Below are 23,829 nucleotides of genomic sequence, written 5' to 3' on the forward strand. Positions count from 1 at the left end.
GAGCTGCAATTTATGTTCGGTAGATTTAGTAACCCTAACAAGTAGAGCATTGCAATCGGTGCAGGGAAATACAAACACATTGATCTGTTTTTCAGCAAAAGAAAAAGATAACAGGGCGTAGTTCTGCAATGTTTCTGAGATGGGGAAAAAATATATAGTAGGCCTATTCAGGACATGAGGATCAAATGTTACATTTGCATTAAATATCACCCACAGATTTTTTTTATTTTGTTTGAAACTCCAGAGACATCCACATTTAATGTTAATCTGAAAAGGTGAATGTTAAACATTGATGGCAGTGAATATATCCACTCTGCATATGAAACACAAGCTCCATGGCTGGTAATATCTTAAGCTTTGAGATGACAGATGTGTAGGGTGTTTGCCGTCATTAGTCCATCTGTTGCTGTGAGGATGAGAAGATTCCCAAACTCCACACTTGCATCCTATTGAATATCATCAATCATTTTCTTTCTACAAGAGAGGGAATCCCCAACTGTTATATTGTATATTTATACCAGTATTGGATATCACAGCTACTTATAAATCAACACCGCTGGCTGTTTGACAAATAAGACGTATAGATTTCTAAAATGATGTAAAGTAGCAAAGCTGGAAGGGGTCCAAAGTTCCATGGACCAGGATCACTCCATAACTGAAAGAGAAAGATAAGAAGGGGGATGGGGCATGGGCAAAGTGTAAGATTAGAAAGGAGAGAGGTGAAGAGTGAGAGATGGAAAGGGGCAGAAAATAGCTCCACAATATTTTCAGAAACCAAACAGAGGGTCTGTTATCAGGACCCATGGAAAACATCCTCAACACAATCCCCTAAAGCGACAGAGAGGCGGAGGGGGACTGAGGGTAAGATTTGGGGTGAAAGTGTATGGTAGTGGGATATTTCTTGAAAGAAAACTTTCTGTTAAATAGCCTATGTGGGCCCAAATATAGCCACTCTTAAATAAGTATAAATGACATTACTCAACTAACTTTTTTATACAAATGATTTTTTGTATAAAAAAAATATAGATGTTTAAATCTATATAGATAAGGTTTTTTTTTTTTTTTTTTTTACTGAAAATTGTAATTTGTCATGATTTTCGTTTTTATTTGTTTGTTTGGAATGATACGTTTTATTCTGAAGTTTATTTGAAAAGATAAAGATTGTGCTGACCAAATTCTGTCATCATTTATACTCACCCTAATGCCATTCCAAACACATGCTGCTGCTCTACAATATAGCACCATGAAATAACTGTAGCAGATCTATACAGGTGGACCTGGGGAAGGTTCTGAAAAATTCTGAAATGCTTACCAAGTATTTGAAGGTCAAGCAGTGAGCTCATTGGCTTTTGATACAGCAGACTACAGCAAGTCCATGTCATCTGCCAGAGGTGAAGCCAGGTGATCGAGAAAGCCCGGTGGACCCGCAATTGATGTTCCCAGGATCTGAGGGAGGAAAAAGCCAAGACGGAGAAATCAGGGTGATGGGCTGAGATGGAGTGATGGGAACATCTGGATGTTGGGCTCTGGCTTATCATCTGTGAATGCATTGAGGAAAAGCAAGGTAGAACAGCCTCTCCAGACTGATCTCATGAACTGCCGTATATATATCACGGCAATTTGTATGCCGTTTTGGTGTGCTATCAAGATGCATAACCGCTTTTTAGTGTTTATCAACGCTGTTTCATTCTATCCCCCTACACTGCCCCTACCTCTAAACCTACCCATTATACACACACAGACACACACTGCCCCTAAACCAACCCATCACAAGAAACATTCTGCATTTTTACATTTAAAAAATAATAATAATTTAGGATGTTTATAAATCCATTCACATTGTGGACACACGCACACACATAATGTTTTGTTTCGGCGTAGACATACACACGGAATCACACGGCGTAGATATACACGCAGAGATGATGGTTTGTTTCAGGGTAGACATTCACGCGGAATCACACGGCGTAGATATACACGCTGAGATGATGGTTTGTTTCGGCGTAGACATTCATGCGGAATCACACGGCGTAGATATACACGCTGAGATGATGGTTTTTTTCGGTGTAGACATTCATGCAGAATCACACGGCGTAGATATACACGCTGAGATGATGGTTTGTTTCGGCGTAGACATTCACGCGGAGTCACACGGCGTAGATATACACGCTGAGATGATGGTTTGTTTTTCGGCGTAGACATTCATGCAGAATCACACGGCGTAGATATACACGCTGAGATGATGGTTTGTTTCGGTGTAGACATTCACGCGGAGTCACACGGCGTAGATATACACGCTGAGATGATGGTTTGTTTCGGCGTAGACATTCACGCGGAATCACACGGTGTAGATATACACGCTGAGATGATGGTTTGTTTCGGCGTAGACATTCAAGCGGAGTCACACGGCATAGATATACACGCTGAGATGTTGGTTTGTTTCGGCGTAGACATTCAAGCGGAGTCACACGGCGTAGATATACACGCTGAGATGATGGTTTGTTTTTCGGCGTAGACATTCATGCAGAATCACACGGCGTAGATATACATGCTGAGATGATGGTTTGTTTCGGCGTAGACATTCATGCGGAATCACACGGCGTAGATATACACGCTGAGATGATGGTTTGTTTCGGCGTAGACATTCACGCGGAATCACACGGCGTAGATATACACGCTGAGATGATGGTTTGTTTCGGTGTAGACATTCACGCGGAATCACACGGCGTAGATATACACGCTGAGATGATGGTTTGTTTCGGCGTAGACATTCACGCGGAATCACACGCCGTAGATATACACGCTGAGATGATGGTTTGTTTCGGCGTAGACATTCACGCGGAGTCACACGGCGTAGATATACACGCTGAGATGATGGTTTGTTTCGGCCTAGACATTCATGCAGAATTACACGGCGTAGATATACACGCTGAGATGATGGTTTGTTTCGGCGTAGACATTCACGCGGAGTCACACGGCGTAGATATACACGCTGAGATGATGGTTTGTTTCGGCGTAGACATTCAAGCGGAATCACACCGTGTAGATATACACGCTGAGATGATGGTTTGTTTCGGCGTAGACATTCAAGCGGAATCACACCGTGTAGATATACACGCTGAGATGATGGTTTGTTTCGGCGTAGACATTCAAGCGGAATCACACCGTGTAGATATACACGCTGAGATGATGGTTTGTTTCGGCGTAGACATTCATGCAGAATCACACGGCGTAGATATACACGCTGAGATGATGGTTTGTTTCGGCGTAGACATTCAAGCGGAATCACACCGTGTAGATATACACGCTGAGATGATGGTTTGTTTCGGCGTAGACATTCATGCGGAATCACACGGCGTAGATATACATGCTGAGATGATGGTTTGTTTCGGCGTAGACATTCATGCGGAATCACACGGCGTAGATATACACGCTGAGATGATGGTTTGTTTCGGCGTAGACATTCACGCGGAATCACACGGTGTAGATATACACGCTGAGATGATGGTTTGTTTCGGCGTAGACATTCATGCAGAATCACACGGCGTAGATATACACGCTGAGATGATGGTTTGTTTCGGCGTAGACATTCATGCGGAATCACACGGCGTAGATATACACGCTGAGATGATGGTTTGTTTCGGCGTAGACATTCACGCGGAATCACACGGCGTAGATTTACACGCTGAGATGATCGTTTGTTTCGGCGTAGACATTCACGCGGAGTCACACGGCGTAGATATACACGCTGAGATGATGGTTTGTTTCGGCGTAGACATTCATGCAGAATCACACGGCGTAGATATACACGCTGAGAGGATGGTTTGTTTCGGCGTAGACATTCACGCGGAATCACACGGTGTAGATATACACGTTGAGATAATGGTTTGGTTCGGCGTAGACATTCACGTGGAATCACACGGCGTAGATATACACGCTGAGATGATCGTTTGTTTCGGCGTAGACATTCACGCAGACATACATGCTAATGGCTCAAAATGCGTACAGATAACACGCCACTTGGCTTTAGAAAATGCTGTGTATGTTTACGCAAAGTCATGATATCATGTTGGCCTCTCTCTAGTTTCCTTTCTTCATATGCGATAATTCTCATGGGCTGTGAAAGTGTGCCCTGATCAAATAAAACGCTTTCAGAGTCTCATCATCAAAAGCCGTTAGCTGGTTAATTAATAACCAGCTAACGGCTTTTTTCAAAAATTAATTAATAAAATAAAAAACTGGTAGTTGACGTTACTTATAATGTCTGTTGGGGGACCACCAAGCTAAAGTGTTAGCAGATATTAAAGGGGTCATGACATGAGAAATCAAGTTAGATAACTTAAAATGTCCACTTCATGAATAAAAAAGTTTTTAAAAAAACTTTGTTTGGATCGGAGGTGGCATGTGATGTCACAGGACTGTCTTTGGACAAGACAACAATGCCTACCTTTACATCATTGGATCATTGTCTCCGTCCAGTTGGTGTACAGTTGATGAGCAGTGAGTGGATCTTAAGTAGTTGTTCACGATAAGATTGTGATAATAACAAGATCGTGATGCCACACAGACTTTAAATAAGCTGACGAAGGATCCGGATGAAAAATGTATTCAGTTAATTTTTAACGGATGTCCTAGACTTGCATGTTCTGTACATTTTACCAGCAAATGTTTTGAGAACAAGTTGAAATACGATACTGGCTTTTCCCAAAAACTTATGCTCAAAGAGCAGGCTGTGCCAAATGTTCTGGAACCAAAAAGGACCTCGCAAACTGTAAATAATGTATTTCATTTGTAAACTGATAATGGCAGTTAATGAATAAGTATTTCTACTTTAAAGAACACTCTCTTTATAATGTCTAAATCTGTCCATTATGCAGTGCGAGTTTATCGGGATGCTGTCAAATCTCCCGTTTTAGGAGCCGGATCTTACATAGCACAATGAATCTCTTGCTGTATATACTGTACATCAAGTTTGCATTGTTAGTTAAGCTGAAAGTATTTGTGAGAGTGGAGAACTCGACAAATCGGCAATAATCAACTATTTTCATGACAAGTCAATTCGAAAGCTGTAATAGTAAACATGTAGTAAAAGGGTTCCACATATAATGCTTTTTTCATATGCAAAGATGTCAGCCAATCACAGCAGTGGGCGTTTACACTGAAGTCCAACAGCAGGCCCTTTAAGCAGAGCGTTCACATCAGAGGGCTAAAATCGGGATTGAAAATAGCTAATTATGACAATTTTTTATGAAAAAAAATCATATTAACATTATCAGTGTACCTCAGGGAACGTTATCAAATAATTTGAAAAAATCCAGTTCATGGCCTCTTTAAGCAGACAGTCTACTTATACTCTAATACCCATCTCAACTAATACCCATCTTGTTAAATAAAGGTTAAATCAAATAAAATTATAAAAATGACTGTAGTTGATGTAGTTGCAGAGTTACTCATAGTTAGTAGAATATCTAAAGAGGACCATCCAAATAAAGTGTTACCCTAAAGGCAACTAAGACACATAAGAATGTGTTGTCATATGAAAACAGTTTCAGTAAAAATAAAAAAGGGCTATGCAAGAGAGGAGGTCTGTAAACATTCTCCAAGATGTTTGTTTGCTCTGGCTCCCCTTTCTCTCACAAACGCTTGAGGGGAAGAAATGAAGCGAGTGAATAACAGGCAGATGATGAAGGCAAGAGTTACAACTATGAGACAGAAAATCTTATATAATATGCTTTCGCATTTAATCAATGTTCTGCCCATGTTTGTATTTTATTTTCATAAATCATCGACAATGGCCCTTACAATGTGAGACTGAATCCAAACATGCTTCAGGTATATATATATATTTTAAATATTCTGGAAAACAAGACTCAAAAAAAAAAAATTATTTGTTAATATTTTTTTAATAGAATGATATATTTTAAAATGTATTTCAACCTGAATGTAATTACGACAAAACAATATGAGGCCTTAAAAGGACACAGGACTGAAGAGGTAAGAGATGGGTTTTATCTTCTGTGGTGGTGCTTTTGGCATCGCTGTGTTGTATTTATAGCTGCTCTTGATAGAAAAAGCCTGCCCAAACCCTACCACTCCAATTAGTCACCCCATAGGTGGAGTAATTTAATAGAACATAAAGCCCCAGCCGAGAGTCACCGAGCTCAGTCTGGCCAGACTCTCCACACAGGCAGACAGCTTTTCTCTTGAGGTAAGAGCCAAAGGCACTTGTGTCTATACAGGTACATTACTAACACCAAACCTCACTGCTACTCGTGAGCAGTGATACAACTACTGTCCATCACTAAACCTGTGTTCTTAAAATTACATGAATACTGTTACACTTTATGTTGACTGTCCACTTTAGACATTCTACTAACTATCAGTAACTTAGTAACTAGCAGTCATTGGAGTATTAGTAAAATGTATGCTTAATATCTACTAACACTTTATGGTCTGCCAACAGACATTTACCAACTTTGCAACTATGCTAACATACACTCGAAAAAATGCTGGGTTAAAAACAACCCAAGTTGGGTTGAAAATGGACAAACCCAGAAATTGGGTTATTTGATCCCAGTGAATGGACCTATTCAAACAACCCAATTTTGTTTGTTTTTAACCCAGCATTTTTTATAGTGTACTTACTCAAACCCTAACACTTAACCCTAACCTACAGTCTACTAATACTCCAAGGACAGTTAGTTAACAGTTAGTTGACTAGTTGCTTATAGTATGGTCTACTCTAAAGTAAATACAAAAAAATAATAATAAAGTGTAACCCAAATAATATCTACTAATATGTGCCCATCATCATGATTTTTGTAACTGTTAAGTAAATATGTTGCTCCTCCAGACTTAAATATGCTTGTGTTGTCTCCAAAATAAAGTTTTGAAGTATTATTTCTTAAATGCACAAATAGTTATGTTGGAAAGATTAAACATTTATTCTTATAACTGCATTTTAATTTAATGAAACACTATGTAACACTACTGTTAAAAAAGTTTGGGATCTGTAAGATTTGGTGACACTTTATGTTAAGGTGTTTTTGTTCAAATGTACACAGTAATGGTTAGGGGTTGGTTCAGTTTCAGTCGCATGTCATTTTGAACAATTTATAGTCATTACTATAGTAACTACATGTAACATGGGCATTGTAAAATAAAGTGTGACCTTTCTCTTATGCTCACCAAGGCAGCATTTATTTGATAAAGAAAATACAGTAAAACAGTATTATTTTGAAAAATTAACCTTATTTAAAACATTTCAGCAGCCATTACTCCAGTCTTCAGTGTCGCATGACTGAAAACAGTTTAGCTGCTTAAAATGTTTGTTTTAAAATTAATTGATGAAATCGGTTTTAAAAAACAATATTTATTTAACATTGAAATATTTTGTTACATTATAAATGTCATTACTGTCCCTTTTCATTGATTTAATATCTCTTTAATGAATAAAAGTATTAATTTCTTCCAAAACAAATTTAATTAAACGAAAAAATAATATACATATTCAGCCCAGAATTTTGAATCTACTTCCAAACTTCTGCAACAGTAAAGAAGTCCTTTCACAGTGTCTTGGTATTGTGTTAAAAGGTTACCATAGCCATTGTATATGACACCCTAAAGTCTATGACAGCAAATTCCCTCATAAAGCATTTATGGAGAAGAGAAAAGGCATTTATAGAGTCTTGATGGGTGGTCAGACTCTTGTCTCACACTCTCCATGGATATGGATTGTGCTGGAGCAGGAATGGGGGTGTGAAGGTTGTGAGTGTGGGGCGTGAACACAAGGTCTTAATCTCAGGAGGGTTTAGTCTTCCATCCACCTGTCTGCAATCTCTTTTTAGTGTCGTCTGAAAGCATTCCATCTATCTTTCAGACCTCCGCTATACTTTTAATTAGCATTGTGTGATATGGTTATGTGATGGCACTTGCAAATGTCTCCAAACACAGCTGAGCATTATAAAAGGAAAGATTAGACAAATACCAAATCGTGCCCAAGAGATGAGAGACCTTGTTAGAGGAGATCAGTGTCAAGTGTGCTGGTGACAAAATTTCAACAAAACAAAAGCTTATTAGCTTAAAAGATCTATCAAGAGTGACATATACAGGTTAACAGTGACATTTAACCTTTAACATAAGGGATAGTAGACCAAAACATGTTGTCAGCATTTGCTCGCCCTCATGTTGTTCAAAACCTGCATAAGTTTCTTTCTTCTGTGTAACACAAAAGAAGATTTTTTGATGAATGTTGGTAATCAGATAGTTGATGGACCCTATTGACTTCCATAGGAAAAAAATACTGTGCAAGTCAGTGGCTGCCATCAACTTTCTGGTTAGCAACATTCTTCAAAATATCTTCTATTGTGTTCAATCCTTTTAAAGCTTGATTCTTGAATTGTATTATTGCAGTGCTACCACCAGACTTGAGTGAAATTAAAGTACGTGCAGGAAATCACAGTGAGGATTCTTGATGTAAACTATGAAACAGAGACGAGAGTAGGGGGAAGTGGGCCCAGTCCTGAGACTGTTTTAATAGGGTTAGTAAAGACAAATAAGATTAGAATAACACGATTTCCTGTGACAATATAAGAGGTAACTGTAGTAGATACAGTTATTTAGATCTATTGCATGATATTTTATGAATAAAAAAAGCTTTGTTGTGCAGTGTTGTTGCACTTTAGTGGGATCATGATTTCCAAATCAAGAATTATTGAATTACATACACCTTAATTATCTTGTTTCTGTTGACTCAAGTCTATGCCCTTTTGGTTGTTAGGTACCCTTTTTGTTAACACTTTATTTTGATAATCCACTTTAGACATTCTGTTAACTATAAGTAACTTTGCAACTATATGTCAATTAACTCTCATTAATTTTCAACTAGATGTCAACTAAGTCTCATTAGTGTATTAGTAGACTGTTAGGTTAGGGTTAGTAGAATAAGTTGACATGTAAAGTTACTTGTAGTCAGTAATTAAAGCATCAAACTAAAGTATTAGCAGATATTAAACAGACAGTACTCAAATGACTGGTTGTCGACCACTGTAAACCTGAATAAGTTGGTAAAACTCAAAAAAATTGAGGTAATCGGATACATGGAAATTGAAAAGTTTAAGTAAGCAGAACTATAGCGATTTTTATGTTGTACTCATACATTTTACATATGCTCTCCCTTTCCAGTGTCATGGCAATGCATGCTGGGATATAGAAATTCAAGCCCAGTTTCATTTAAATTTAAGTTGGACTAAATTAAAAGAAGCAAGTATTTATACAGCAATTCATAACAATTAAACAATTCAGATTACTTACAAATGTGTCCGTTTTGTGAACTCAAAAGAAAAAGGAAGTTCTATTCTTAAAAGTTAATTTGATTGAACTAATTTGTTTAATTTAAGTTTACTCTAATCAAATCAATTAATTATTTTGAGCATTAGGGTTTACAGTGTGTAAAGTCACTTATATAGTAGAATGTCTAAAGTTAGAATGTCTAATGTCGAAAAATAAAGTGCTACCATACATTTTAGATAAGCCTATGGTAAAAGTGTCAGCACATTTCCAAAAACAGCTCTGGATTAGACAGTTTACAGAAGTGCCTTAGAATGACTTGAAATGAGTTATTGAAATGAAAATAAGAACTAGAGTTCCCATAGTCTTGGGAAACCATGGCTCTAAAAAATGTCATGTTAAGTAATCCAATCTTAAAACGCCACTGGTATTATTTATAAGAGTTAAAAATATTAAAATAAATTATATAAAATGAATATTGCAGTATTTATTATATTTAGCATTTATCCGTGTACAAAATAAATATATATTTTTTCATATCTTCCTTTCCCATCTTGTATTAGCATCTCTTTTCTGATGATGTGTTTAATGGCATGGGGGCCACATGATTGAGGTCACATTTACATGACATCACTGCAATACTCCGTTTAAAGTCAGATTAATGTCACAATAAGGACTAAAAGACTATCGCAACATCCGTTTCATGCCGACTTTAAAAACCGTAGCCAGTAAATAAAGAAAAACTGGAAGAGTCGTATTCATTTATTAGCTAAAAATATGTTTTGAAAACAAAACTAGGGTTAGAGATTGATAGAAAAAGCAACTAACTTGGCATAAACACTACAAAACAGTGATATTTTAGTTATTTTATGGTTTGTATCAAAACCAAGGCAATACTTAAAGGGATAGTTCACCCAAAAAATAAAAGTTGATGTTTATCTGCTTACCCCCAGTCCATCTAACATGTTTGAAGACAAATTCCCAACAAATTCTTATGTCGGTCATACTTTGAAACGGTAGAATCTGAAAGGCAGTATCCACACCGGCGCGGTGACTGACAGCCGCACATTCTCCTCAAAACATTGGATTCAAGGCACAACTCACGTAAAGTTGATAATTCTGCAAATAACTGCAATTGTAGATTTTGAACAGAGATGGCGACATAGAGGAAAAACTACGGACTGCAGCTTTAATCTGGTTCAGGATAAAGGGAACAACTATAAGTAATAAGTGACACTGTATTCAACAGAATATTAATGTACAAATGTCTTGACCAATTACTGTCATGCTTTTGTTTAAAGCCTCGGACAACTTATTTCCATGAGAAAATATGGTCAGAATAACCTGCATGCTATTTTGATAGTGTGAAAATACGTATAAGGAACCTCATGGAAAGAATTGAGAGGGTTTGCCAGTTGGATGAAGAAAGGGAGAAAGCCTGAAGAAGTGAGACAGCAGAAAAGGGCAAGACAAACAGGAAGCAGAGGAGGGGGGAGTGAAGGACTGACTGTGCAAGTCAAAGAATTTTCTTAGAAGGATTTTAAGCAAGGAGCCCTGGTTTCCATCTGCTGCCTTTTATGGTAAAACTGTCGAGGGGGATTTGGTGTAGTAGTGAAGCCCGGGCTGGACACGGGCTCAGTTAGACACACTCACAACGGGAGCAGGGAGAGAGCGTGTGTACGGGACACTGGGGACCCCTGAGGCAGTGGCACAGAGTGAGGCGGCACGCAGCATCACAGGGCTCATGGGAACAATACGCACAGGGGCTTAAAGGGGTCAGGACTCAGACAGCTGCGTAAGTAGATGGCATTCTGTTATCTAAGTCTCTGTCAATAACCCTTCAAAGAGACACACTGGAACGATTCGATTTCAGATCAGTTTTAGAATCAGACTTATCTGGCCTATTACAGGAAAGATGGGTTATTCTCAGAAAAAGTCCATCCATAGTGATGTTTGTAGATAAGCACATTTGTGCCAGCGCAGACACATTTACACACGCACACTAACACATGCTGCCTGACACACAATATAATGGCTGAAAGCTGGAGCTGAGATAACAGGCTGGTTATGATGGTATGATGTAGTGCACTGTGGAATTCCAGTGTGTTCCGTCCAACACTGATGCCTCACTGTGAGTGAATCTGACTGATGCTTGAGGTTACGCTCTCATGGTTAACAACAGCTGATATCCTCTTAAACAAGACATTTATAGAGAAATCTCTTTATATTTTTGAATATTTAAGAGATTAAGATCTCTTGATATTATTCTGTATCCTTAATAATCTCGATTCTTTCTTTCTTTTGTTCTTTCTTTCGTTTGTTCTTTCTTTCGTTCGTTCTTTCTTTCTTTCTTTCGTTCGTTCGTTCGTTCGTTCGTTCGTTCGTTCTTTCTTTCTTTCTTTCTTTCTTTCTTTCTTTCTTTCTTTCTTTCTTTCTTTCTTTCTTTCTTTCTTTCTTTCAAATGTTTTCCCCAAATATGACTTACCTTGAAGGGATAGTTCACCCAAAAATGAAAATTAGCCCATGATGTACTCACCCTCAAGTCATCCTAGGTGTATCTGACATTCTTCTTTCGGACTAATAAAAGTTGAGTTATATTAAAAAAAGTCCTGGCTAATCCAAGCTTTATAATGGCAGGGAATATAATTGTTGCTCTATTTTTGAAATCTATACAGAAGGCATCTGCCCGTCGAATAACGTGCTCCACACGGCTCGGGGAGGTAATAGATGCCTTCGGAAGTGAACTGATGCGTTTGTGTGAGAAAAATATCCATATTTAAAACTTTATAAAGTAAGTTACAGCTAAACACCTTGCGTATTCAGTTTATGGAAAAAGTGATCAGCTGGAACTTTAATTAAAAAAGTTTTAAATATGGATATTTTTCTTACACAAAATTATTCAGAAGGCAATTATTAACCTCCCAGAGCCATTCGGAGCATGATATTTGACGGACAGATGCATTTTCATGGACTTCAAAAACACTCCCTGCCATTGTAAAGTTTGGATTAGCCAGGACTTTTTTAATATAACTGATTGTATTTGTCTAAAAGAAAAATGTCATATACACCTAGGTTGACTTGTGGGTGAGTAAATCAGGGGCTAATTTTCATTTCTGGGTGAACTATCCCTTTAATTCGTTGGGTCTAGTTTCATTTGTTATGGTACCAAAAGTAGTTATTTTTCCCCTTACATGTACTCTACATTTACTCTATTGATTCATGTCATCAATAAAATGTATTAAATCATTGTTAATTGTGTTAATTACAACTATAATTACACTGTTGACACTTCCCTTCATTTTCCCGGTAAATTCTTATGAGCTTTTCTATTTTGTAATGTCTCTCAGGCTTCTCTCTTTCAACAGTCTTTCTTCAAATCTCCCTTTTGCTCATTCTCTCTACTCCACCGTCATACTCCCCTAATGCTGATTGGCTACATGTCCGTTGTTCAATCATGACTCTCGGTGTGAATTGATTCAAGCAGCATGGAATGCACATAGGCCTGATTTTAGTGGACAAGATCTGCTACGCTGCTGCTGCTGCGGAGCAAATACATGTTTAGCTTAGTCAAGATAGCAACAAGGAAAGGCTGCTGCAGAATGATATAACCCCCATAACAGATCTTTACAGGTGGCGCTGGGGAGGAGGTAGGATTATAGGAGTTCTCATATTGTGCGGCGTGCTGATAGCGGCTATGATACGGTATAAATAAAGTTACGTAAATGCGGAAGTACCTCTGGTTGGTGTCGTAGAACTGAAATAACAAATCAACGATTGGTTCATGACTAAACTTTAAATTTGTGTGTCATTCCGACCCACTTTCTAACAAACCCATGTGTCAAAGCTTATTTTTCAGCTTTCAGATGATGTATAAATCTCAGTTACAAATCAGTTGACCCATATGATTTTTGATGGTTTTGTTGTAAAGGGTCACAAATATCACTGTAAATACTTACTTAATGTAGTGTCGGCATAATATAAAGTATGACCAATGATACTAAAATAACAATGATTTAATGTTTCACGAATTCCACAAGTAAATCCTGATGATCACACTCTCCAGCCTGATTTGAGAATGATCCACACATTATATCATGCTTCAGTGGAAGCAAGAACATCTGGAAACTATTTCACAGATTTACTGATCATTTTAGTGACCTAAAATAGGTCAAAATCTGATATACATCTTAGTTATATATTTATTTGATGTAAATGTATCAAACAAATCAGCTTTCATTTTCCATTCCATTTTCAAGGTGGTCTCAGACTTCTGGACACCACTGTATATCATCTCAGCAGCATGATGGTTGATGATGGTTTGAGCCGAATACATAGTATATCAACACAGACACCATATTCTCACATCTCCTCAAACTCTCTCTCCATCACAGGACTAAAAAGCTGAAGTAAAGATGACAGAGCGTTATGACTGCCACTACTGTAAGGAGTCTCTGTTTGGGAAGAAGTATGTCCTTCGTGAGGAAAACCCATACTGTGTAAAGTGCTATGAGAGCCTGTACTCCAATACCTGTGAGGAGTGCAAGAAACCCATCGGCTGCAACAGCAGGGTAACATTAGTTAAAGTACCATATACCATAAGTATGTACAACCCGATTCAAAAAAGTTGGGACACTTTACAAATTGTGAATAAAAACAGAATGCAATAATGTGGAAGTTTCAAATGTCAATATTTTATTCAGAACACAACATAGACATATCAGATGTTTAAACTGAGAACTTTTATAATTTCAAGGGACAATAATTGATAATGATTTTATCAACACAACTCAAAAAAGTTGGGACAAGGCCATGTTTACCACTATGTGGCATCCCCTCTTCTTTTTAAAACAATCTGCAAACGTCTGGGGACTGAGGAGACAAGTTGCTCAAGTTTAGGAATAGGAATGTTGTCCCATTCTTGTCTAATACAGGCTTCTAGATGCTGAACTGTCTAAGGTCTTCTTTGTCGCATCTTCCTCTTTATGATGCACCAAATGTTTTCTATGGGTAAAAGATCTGGACTGCAGGCTGGCCATTTCAGTACCTGGATCCTTCTTCTATACAGCTATGGTAATTGATGCAGTATGTGGTCTGGCATTGTCATGGTCTTTCCTGAAAGAGATGACATCTGGATGGGAGCATATGTAGTTCTATTTCTTGGATATACCTTTCAGCATTGATGGTGCCTTTCCAGACGTGTAAGCTGCCCATGCCAAACATACAACCCCATCCCATCTGAGATGCAGGCTTCTGAACTGAGCACTGATAACAACTTGGGTTGTCCTTGTCCTCTTTATTCCGGATGACATGGCGTCCCAGTTTTCCAAAAAGAACCTCAAATGTTGATTCGTCTGACCACAGAACAGTTTTCCACTTTTGCCACAGTCCATTTTAAATAAGCTATGGCTTTTTTTTTTACCTATAGAATTTTAGTCGGCATGTTGTGATTACCATTACAGTAGCATTCCTGTCTGTGATGCCGTGCCTTCTAAAGCCGCCTTTCCACTGCACACGACAATCGACCGCCGTCGGACCGGAAGAGTCGTACAGGGATTGCGTGGGGTGCCGACCATATGCGAATGCGGAATTTACGGATCCGATTTGAGCTTCGGATGCGTTCAAATATTTGAACTTGAGCTACTACATCGTATGCGACACGCCGACTGGATGTGATGTATTCCAAAGTTGTCCAATCAAATCAGTGTGCGCGCAAGTTGAGAATTATTATTCTTTTTGTTTATCAGGTTTTATTTTGTTTTACAACCTTTTTAAAAATGCATAATAAATGAATATTAAATTATATATTTTTCTAAATAAATCTGCCGAATGGGTCGGGGTCAGCCGGTAATTAAAACACACACACACACACACACACACACACACACACACACACACACACACGCACGCACGCACGCGCACGCACGCACGCACACACACACACACCATCATTATATTCAATGTGTGAATAAGAGTAAACAGTGTTATTTAGTGCTGATATTAGATAGGTCAGCGGCTGCTGTCTGGCTCTTGTGTAACGATCGCTGCGCTGCTCGTGTGTGTGTGTGTGTGTCTGTGAGAGTGAATCACAGTAGTTTAACTTATGTGATCTAGTTTACTAGTTTGAGGTGGCTGGTCCGGTCCTATGGCTGTTGGAAGAATGAACAGATCAGAGAATAAAAAAAAAAAACACTTAAAAGACGCAGTGTGTCATCATGTTTTTGTCTACCGTATATGAGATGGTTGCGATATGAGAATGGGGGTATCTGAGACCGCAAGATCTCACCCATGTTGCTGTGTACGATCATAATAGCATTTCCGTGCGACTGCTACTAGGGGGCAAACTCCGACAGTCGTGTCCGAATGTCGTGTGCAGTGGAAAGGCGGCTTAAGGGCCAAAGATCACAGGGATACGGTTTTCCAGTACGGTTTTCCGGGACTTGAGCCGTATACGCACACAGATTGTTCCAGATTCTCTGAATCTTTGGATGATATTATGCACTGTAGATGATGATAACTTCAAACAATTAGCAATTTTCTCTGAGAAACTCTTTTCTGATATTGCTCCACTATTTTTCACCACAACATTGAGGGAATTGATGATCCTCTGCCCATCTTGACTTTTGAGAGACACTGCCACTCCGAGAGGCTCTTTTTATACCAAATGATGTTGTCAATTGTTGCAAATTGGTCCAGCTGCTCCTGTACATTTAACTTTTCCGTTCTCTTATTGCTACCTGTCCCAACTTTTTTGAAATGTGTAGCTCCCATGAAATAAAAAATGAGCCAATATTTGGCATGACATGTCAAAATGTCTCACTTTCAACATTTGATATATTATCTATATTCTATTGTGAATAAAATATAAGTTTATGAGATTTGTAAATTATTGAATTCTTTTTTTATTCACAATTTGTACAGTGTCCCAACTTTTTTGGAATCAGGTGTGTAATTGCATAAAACCACATCAGATTTAGGCTTGCAGACCGAGAAAATGCTTCCCAGTTTTGTCATCAAATGAATCATGGGAGGTCCATAGGTACTGTTATTGTAGTTCTAGACTAAATGTGAGCATTTACACATTTCACTTGCACAAAAACAGATTCAGTGTTCTTCAAAAGTAATACATTTTGCTCTTTTTTGCTGGTTTAGGATCTATCCTACAAGGACCGTCACTGGCATGAGGACTGTTTCCACTGCTTCCAGTGCAAGCGCTCACTGGTGGACAAGCCCTTCTCCACTAAAGACGAGCAGCTGCTGTGCACCGAGTGCTATTCTAATGAGTACTCCTCCAAATGCCATGACTGCAAGAAGACCATTATGCCTGGTAAGAGATTCTTCTATTACTACTTCAGCTATTACTTTTATTACCAACTATTTCTTTTACACTCAGCACAGCCATAAAAACATAATTCATTCAGCAGCACATTCTTTCCATTAAAGCAAACGACAACTGCTTTCTTTCACACAAGGTCGATCTTTGCCCAGATCCTGTGAAGAAAGAATAACTGTCATTATACAGATAAATTACAGGCCCATCATGACGTCAAAGCAATAGATTAAGTAATCTGCACACTGGTAATAAATATTCATTCATAAATCCTCAAAGACAGGTCCTCATGACCATGTAAAAGGGTTGCACTCTCGTTAACCCATTATCTTTTATCTTTCCAAAACAAAATATTTCAAATACGGAGCTTAAAATATATGAGCCAGACTCTTTAAAACAATGAAACTGTTCTGTCTCTGTTTACACTGTGCCACTGCTGGTGTTTATTGAGCTTCTGCGTGTTGAAAGAGAATTATGTTTCGTCTGATGCCTTTTTAACAGCTCAATGCTCTTCATGTAGAATTTGGCATCAATGCAATTTTACTGTATTCAAGAAAGAAGAAAAAATAGACTACGAAGCCATTTTGTTCATCTTGGGAACACAACTGAAGATATTTTTGGAGAAATCTGAGTAAAAATTTAAAAAGAAAATAAAGCCTACATTCAATCCGTTCTTCACATAAAGTGATTGAGTCTCTTCAGAAAATGTTGATTAAACCTCTCAATTAATACAGATTCCTTTTACGATCTCTTTATGAACTTTTTGAAGGGTCAAAGGTTCAGTTGCGTCGTTTAAAAATATCTTAGTGAAAATATATTAATTTGTATTTGGAAGATGAATGAAAGTGTTGTTAGTTTGGAACAACATGAGGGTGAGTAAATGATTTTGGGGTGAACTAACACTTTAAGTTAGCCTGACAAGCCAGACCCACATCAAGATGTTTGGTCTGGTAACTCACCATTGACAGGGCTCAATCCGAGGGGCGGGATAAACGGTTGTCTTTCAGACTCCCTCTGCACGTGATAGGATAACGCTACAACCAACCAAAGCAACGAAGGTAAAACAGAGCTTGTCGATAGATTAAACATTCGCCGTATCCGGTCGGCTAAACTCCGAACACATCTTCCCTTTTTAAGAATGACTTCAGTGCCGTTCTTTGTTCTTTTCTCAGAGAAAAGCTTAACTCCAAGTCTTCCAGAATCGCAGTCATAGCTGATTCAAAAGACCGCCGCCGTTCGCCAGTTTCTGTGTTCACTAGAAGCACGCAAATGCTACTCGGCCGTCGTCATTATGGCCCCGCCCGCCGACTCTATACACGATGTGATTGGCCCGTCCAGAGTGAGAGGAAACAGCTCAGAAGGGTATTGAGAGTTGCTAGACCACACTTGCGGGCAGATTAAATTTGCTGCCGCTAGGGTGCGTCTAGATTTCTAGGCTAACTTTAAGTTCACATGTTTGTATGAATCCATAAATAATAATTTACATTCACCCATATAAAATGACTTATATTTGTTTACAAATATGCGATGCCAATCTTTCTTTTCTTTTTTTAAAGAATTTAATACAAAAGTAATCAAGAAAGAAATTGATAACAATTATAGTAAAGACATTTATGATGTTACAAAAATATATATACATTTCAAATAAATCCCATTCTCTTAATGTTATATTCATGAAAGAAAGCAGGACAACAGTTTTCAACATTTCTAATTATATTAACAAATGTTTCTTGAGCACCCAATCGGCATATTAGGATCAAGTGACACTGAAGACTTGAGTAATGTTACTGAAGATTCAGCTTTACTGAATTTACAATTATTTTACTGTTTTACTACTTTTGACACAAATAAATGCAACCCACTCAAACCCCAAACTAGGCTAGATATTAGAATTGTATATAATGAGAGGATAGAAAGTATCTAAATATCTATAACTATATGAGCTGATATTGTGGACATGGATTTATATTTGTACAAACTTCCTCCATCTTCTTTTCATAAGCAGCATGTCTTGATATCTTCTTCTCCCTCAGGTTCCAGGAAGATGGAGCACAAAGGAAACAGCTGGCATGAGACCTGCTTTACCTGCCAGCGCTGCCAGCAGCCAATTGGCACCAAGAGCTTCATCCCCAAAGACAACCATAACTATTGCGTGCCCTGCTACGAAAAGCAGTTTGCCATGCAGTGTGTTCACTGCAAGAAGGTAGATTTCAAAGCTGAAAGAAACTAAAACAAGCCTTTTAATGTTTTACTAGGCTTCAATAAATACATATACACTTATATGAAACTTTTAAGACTCCAGAAACACTGTTGTAATGTTATACTAAAATATAATACTAATTTACTATACTTACTGAACACTGTGCTCTATTTTATAAGTTGACCACTTTCCATTGTGGGATACATTATTCCATGCGTTAGTTACATTGCACATTTTGAGAGATCCAGTTATTCTATACAGATAATCTGCATACTGTATACTGCAGAAATGAAACATGGCAGTCTGATCACTCTTCCATCTCTGTCTAGCCCATCACCACTGGAGGTGTGACGTACCATGACCAGCCCTGGCATAAGGACTGTTTCCTGTGCACTGGCTGTAAGCAGCAGCTCTCTGGCCAGCGCTTTACCTCTCGTGATGACTTTGCCTACTGCCTCAACTGCTTCTGCAACTTGTATGCCAAGAAATGTGCCTCCTGCACCACCCCTATCAGCGGTATGTATGAATACGCTGTGTCCAAAATCAAATTGTTCCCTACTGTATACAATTTTTTTATTAAAACGCCAAAATAGTATTTACGAATACATAGTATTTGAAAAACAGTGTGCGAAAAGTAGCCACAGGAGAGGATTTATTAATGAAAACAACATAACTGACACCTGTAGTCCACATGACAACATGGCGGATGTAATACATTCGAATTTCCTTCATACTACCCATATTCATACACTGTAAATAAATAAATATATATAAAAAAATTAAAAAGTTGTTGGTTTAACTTAAAAAAGTAAGTAACCTGGTTGCCAATAAAAATTAGTTGATACAATAAAGGAAATTGGTTCAATAAATAGAAACTCAAAATATTATTGTATGTGAACCACAAACATTTTTATAAATCATGAAAATAGTATAATTTGGCATGTTTCACAGCGTCGTCACAAATAAAACACACAACTATTCAATATGCTTACAAAACCTTTTAATAATATTTTAATAAAGGTTGTCGATTAGCCTATTAACAAATTTTTCATTTCAATGAACTCAAAATGTTAAGGCAACCAGGTAACTTATTTTTTAAATAATTTTGTACAGTGTACTATAAAGAATGTAGCTTTTTAATGGCTGCAAAGTAAATTCTAATGTTTAGAATAAATATATTTTGGCCCCATTTAGGCCCCATTTACACTGCATGGTTCAAGGGACCCAATTCCGATTTTTTCCTCTCATGTGGCACAGATCGAATATGACATCTGAACGTGTAAGCAGTAAAAAAACGCATGAATTCCGATATCCTCAGGATGCGTATGCATATGATTCGTATGCGTGCATTTGCGTCTGCCATGTAAGCGGTCAAATCGGATATCCCCCAGTAAATGCCTTAGACAGTAAAAGAAATGGACTGAGCTATCCCATTGACGTCAACGGCGGAATGTGATGTCAGTATAGGAGCACTCACTTCCTGATGGCTGAGCGAACTGCGCAGGCTCAGACTGAGCTTGACGACGTAGATGTGACGTGAGCCTCCTGTCGGACAGCTGTAGGTCTTCTAGTAGTTGTGGAAGGTGAAATCTGAATCACGTTGTTTAAATATTTTCTCCCATTGCTTTTGGCTCACAATGGGCTTCTCCCCATTCTTCCCCCTTGATTTTATCAGACTTTATGTCTCCACGTCCCCCCGACTGTCTCATAGACAGTAAAAGATTGCCTGCGAGCGTCTCCTCAGGTCTATACGGTAATTTCTCAACTGTGCGACAGGGTCGCGTTGGTTATGACGCAATCGTTAGCCTATTTTTACAAAAACAGCTTCTGCGGGGCGATAGTGTAAGATACAAGGTAACGGAGCCTTTTATGCATTGTCGTGTTTATTTAGAAATAAACAATGGACAAATGGAGTCTTTAACACGTCTCAGATGTAAAGTTATTCACTGTCAAAGTGACTCAAAAATGAATGGGAGTCAATTGGATGCTAACAGCAGGTGATGGCTTGGTTAGCAATGGCAGCCCCTAGGGGTGGAACGCTTTCCGAGCGCTAGATTACCCCCTTGGTAAATGTGAGTCATACGTCATTGAAAAAAGTACAGAGGCGAATAACGTCAACTCAGGTGGACACAGACTGCGATCCAGTGTTGCCAAGTCTCCAGTTTGCATGCGGAATTGGGCCACTTTAACACAGTTTTGAGTTGCAATTGGGCGGGTTTTGTTGTGAAAACCTGGCAACCTTGTCAAGGGCTCTCCTTTTTTTCTCCGCATTACGAGATAAATGTTTTTCCGACCTTTAAAGGTGTCTGGAACAGTGTAGACAGCAAAACATTGTACAATAATTTTGTCTGGGTTTTACTTCCTTTCACCGGTTAAGAACGTCTTGGGCTGTTTTGCCAGTGTACAGTGTAAATGCAAATATCGGATAGCCTACGGGTCGCTTTTGAAAAGATGATGTAACCGGGTCGTCAAAAAAATTGGATATAGTTACCAAATCGGAATTGTGCAGCAAGACCTGCAGTGTAAATGCAGCCTTATTTGCCCAGGTGACGTCACAGATCCCATAATATCCAAACAAGCTGTTTTTGGATGTTTTAATGGTACAAAGACGTCTTACATGTCAAAAGAAAATACTGTAATATTATTTAAGTAATACTAAAACAACACTGGTGTGACAGATACTATGATGAAGATTTTTTTTTTAAATTAATTTTATTTTTAAAAACAAACTTAATTTTCAGTCTAAATAACTCGAAAACATGTCATCATAAAACAAATAGGGTATTTCCAGAAACATTGATGATTTTGAAATGCCACCAAACATTTTATTTATTGGCTATATGATTATGTACATTATATATAATTTTAGCACTTAAATATTACTAAAAATAATTTAAAAAATAATTAAAATTAAAATAATTCAATCATGCCTCAATCCCATTCCAAAAAAAGAACCGCAAACACCATGATCGATACTCTCAGCCATTTATTTCATCAGGCTTGTCGTCAATGAGGAACGCTCCATGCAGTTCAATAAAAACTCAATTCATAATTCCTAGAAAAACCTTCACTAATACACTGACATGTGAAACATTTCATTTTGCATCGATGCATGATGCAACACACATCCTAACTGCATTTGAGCTTATGGGGCTATAAATACAAAACTGTCCAGGGATTTACCTGATATTGGCTTAACCGTTTGAATGGGCCTATTCCAGTCTAAATCACAGATCATTTAAATAATACATTTTCACAATATAATCATTTAAATGGACCAGAATGTTCCCCAAAGTTGCAAAACTTACCAAAAAAAAAAAAAAAAAATCCCTCGACTTTCGTTCTTCTAATTCAACATCATGTGGCACATGCCCAATTCAAGTTCTAAAAACTAAATTGGAGGCACTTTTTAAATTTAGAATTTTGCTCAGCTGTTTCGAAGAGCTCAAATCCACCGGCTTTCCATGAATTCCTATGGAATACAGCTCCGTCTTTTTGCTATAACATGTTTGTCATCGCACACAGGACTTGGAGGAAGCAAGTACATCTCCTTCGAGGAACGCCAGTGGCACAACGACTGTTTCAACTGCAAGAAGTGCTCAGTGTCTCTGGTGGGCAGAGGTTTCCTCACCGAGAGAGATGACATCCTGTGTCCCGAGTGCGGCAAAGACATCTGAAAGTGTGCGTGGAAACAAAAAAATCAACTGACGCATTGGAAAAGCATGAAACGGTGTGCACAATCAATACTTTTAGGTACTCCATGGAAACATAGTAAAGTAAAAATTATGATAGTGTATACAAGAGGCATATTTTCTTTATTTCAAGAGTTATTTGAGCTTGCTTTAACTTGAAGACTGAATGGCTCTCGGGTGTGTTGCATAACCCATGTCTTAACTTGCAAAAAAGTATTTGAGCGTTTGTGTGCCTCTAACAGTTCTACATTAAATCTATATAGTAATGCAAAATCAATAAAGCTTACTGAAACAAAATGTAAAATTGTTTTTGTATTTTTTGTGTGCATGAATATTTAGACGCCTGACAGTGTGACATCACTGGAATTGACTATAAAATTATAGATATCTGGCAGCACATAAATGCACAAAACAAAGAAATATATACTAAAATAAATGTGGCCGGCGATTGAGTACCATAGTAAAGTCTGGTGGTAAGTATCATATTATAATACGTAAATAATACATTGAAGTATACTTCTATGACGATGTGTATGTATAGTGTGAAGTATAAAGAGTGCATGTGAGTCTATAATTTTTGGAAACACACAGTAATGACTTATATATATATATATAGTTTTTTTTTTTTGCACAACTTCTTTTCAAAATGTGTGTGCTCCCACCACGGCACACTCTCATGAAGAGACTATGGCCAATTCCAAAGACGTTACACTAACAAGGTCCTATTGCACTAGCAAGCACTCAAGTTTATCAAACAACAATATAAGACAATAGGGCCACCTAGTGTTTAACAATGAAATTAGATTTTGCAGACAAATGTTAATTGTCCCATGCACACGAATTTCTTGGGAGTTTGATTAATGAAGGAAGGAAATGCATCCAACAAGTGTTTACACTGTAAAAAATTATTGTTGTTTTTTGTTGGTTTAACTTTAAAAAAAAGGAACCTGGTTGCCTTAAAATTTTGAGTTTATTGAAATAAAAAAATTGAGTTGATACAATTAAGGAAATTTGTTTAATAAATAGAAACTCAAAATATTACTGTATCTGAACCACATAAAAAATTTGATAAATCATGAAAATAGCACTATTTGGCATGTTTCACTGCGTCATCAGAAATAAAACACACACAATTACCAATATGCTTACAAAATCTTTTAATAATATTTTAATAAAGGTTGTCAAATCTCAAAAATTGTTCATTGTATTAACTCAAAATTTTAATTTCAATGAACTCAAAATTTTAAGGCAACCAGGTAACTTTTTTTCTAAAAATTTTTTTACAGTGTAGTATATAAACTCCTTCAGTTTCCAATACAAAA

General features: G+C 37.7%; 1 protein-coding gene across 2 annotated transcripts; it reads left to right on the forward strand.

The window, feature by feature from the left end:
- The first annotated feature begins 6,113 nt into the window (after window positions 1-6,113).
- fhl2a (four and a half LIM domains 2a) lies at window positions 6,114-22,814 on the forward strand. 2 transcript variants are annotated; one of them, XM_067443448.1, is made up of 6 exons: window positions 6,114-6,208; window positions 13,680-13,856; window positions 16,438-16,612; window positions 18,649-18,818; window positions 19,145-19,331; window positions 22,341-22,814. In XM_067443448.1, exons 2-6 carry the CDS (start codon window positions 13,701-13,703, stop codon window positions 22,490-22,492), a joined length of 840 nt encoding a protein of 279 aa, XP_067299549.1. In that variant the 5' UTR covers window positions 6,114-6,208; window positions 13,680-13,700; the 3' UTR covers window positions 22,493-22,814. The 2 variants fall into 2 exon arrangements, with proteins under 2 accessions (XP_067299549.1, XP_067299548.1); XM_067443447.1 differs by lacking the exon at window positions 6,114-6,208 and adding an exon at window positions 10,860-11,083.
- The last annotated feature ends 1,015 nt before the right edge of the window (window positions 22,815-23,829 follow it).

Source organism: Pseudorasbora parva, chromosome 5, assembly GCF_024679245.1.
Source record: "Pseudorasbora parva isolate DD20220531a chromosome 5, ASM2467924v1, whole genome shotgun sequence".
NCBI classification, from domain to species: Eukaryota; Metazoa; Chordata; class Actinopteri; order Cypriniformes; family Gobionidae; genus Pseudorasbora; species Pseudorasbora parva.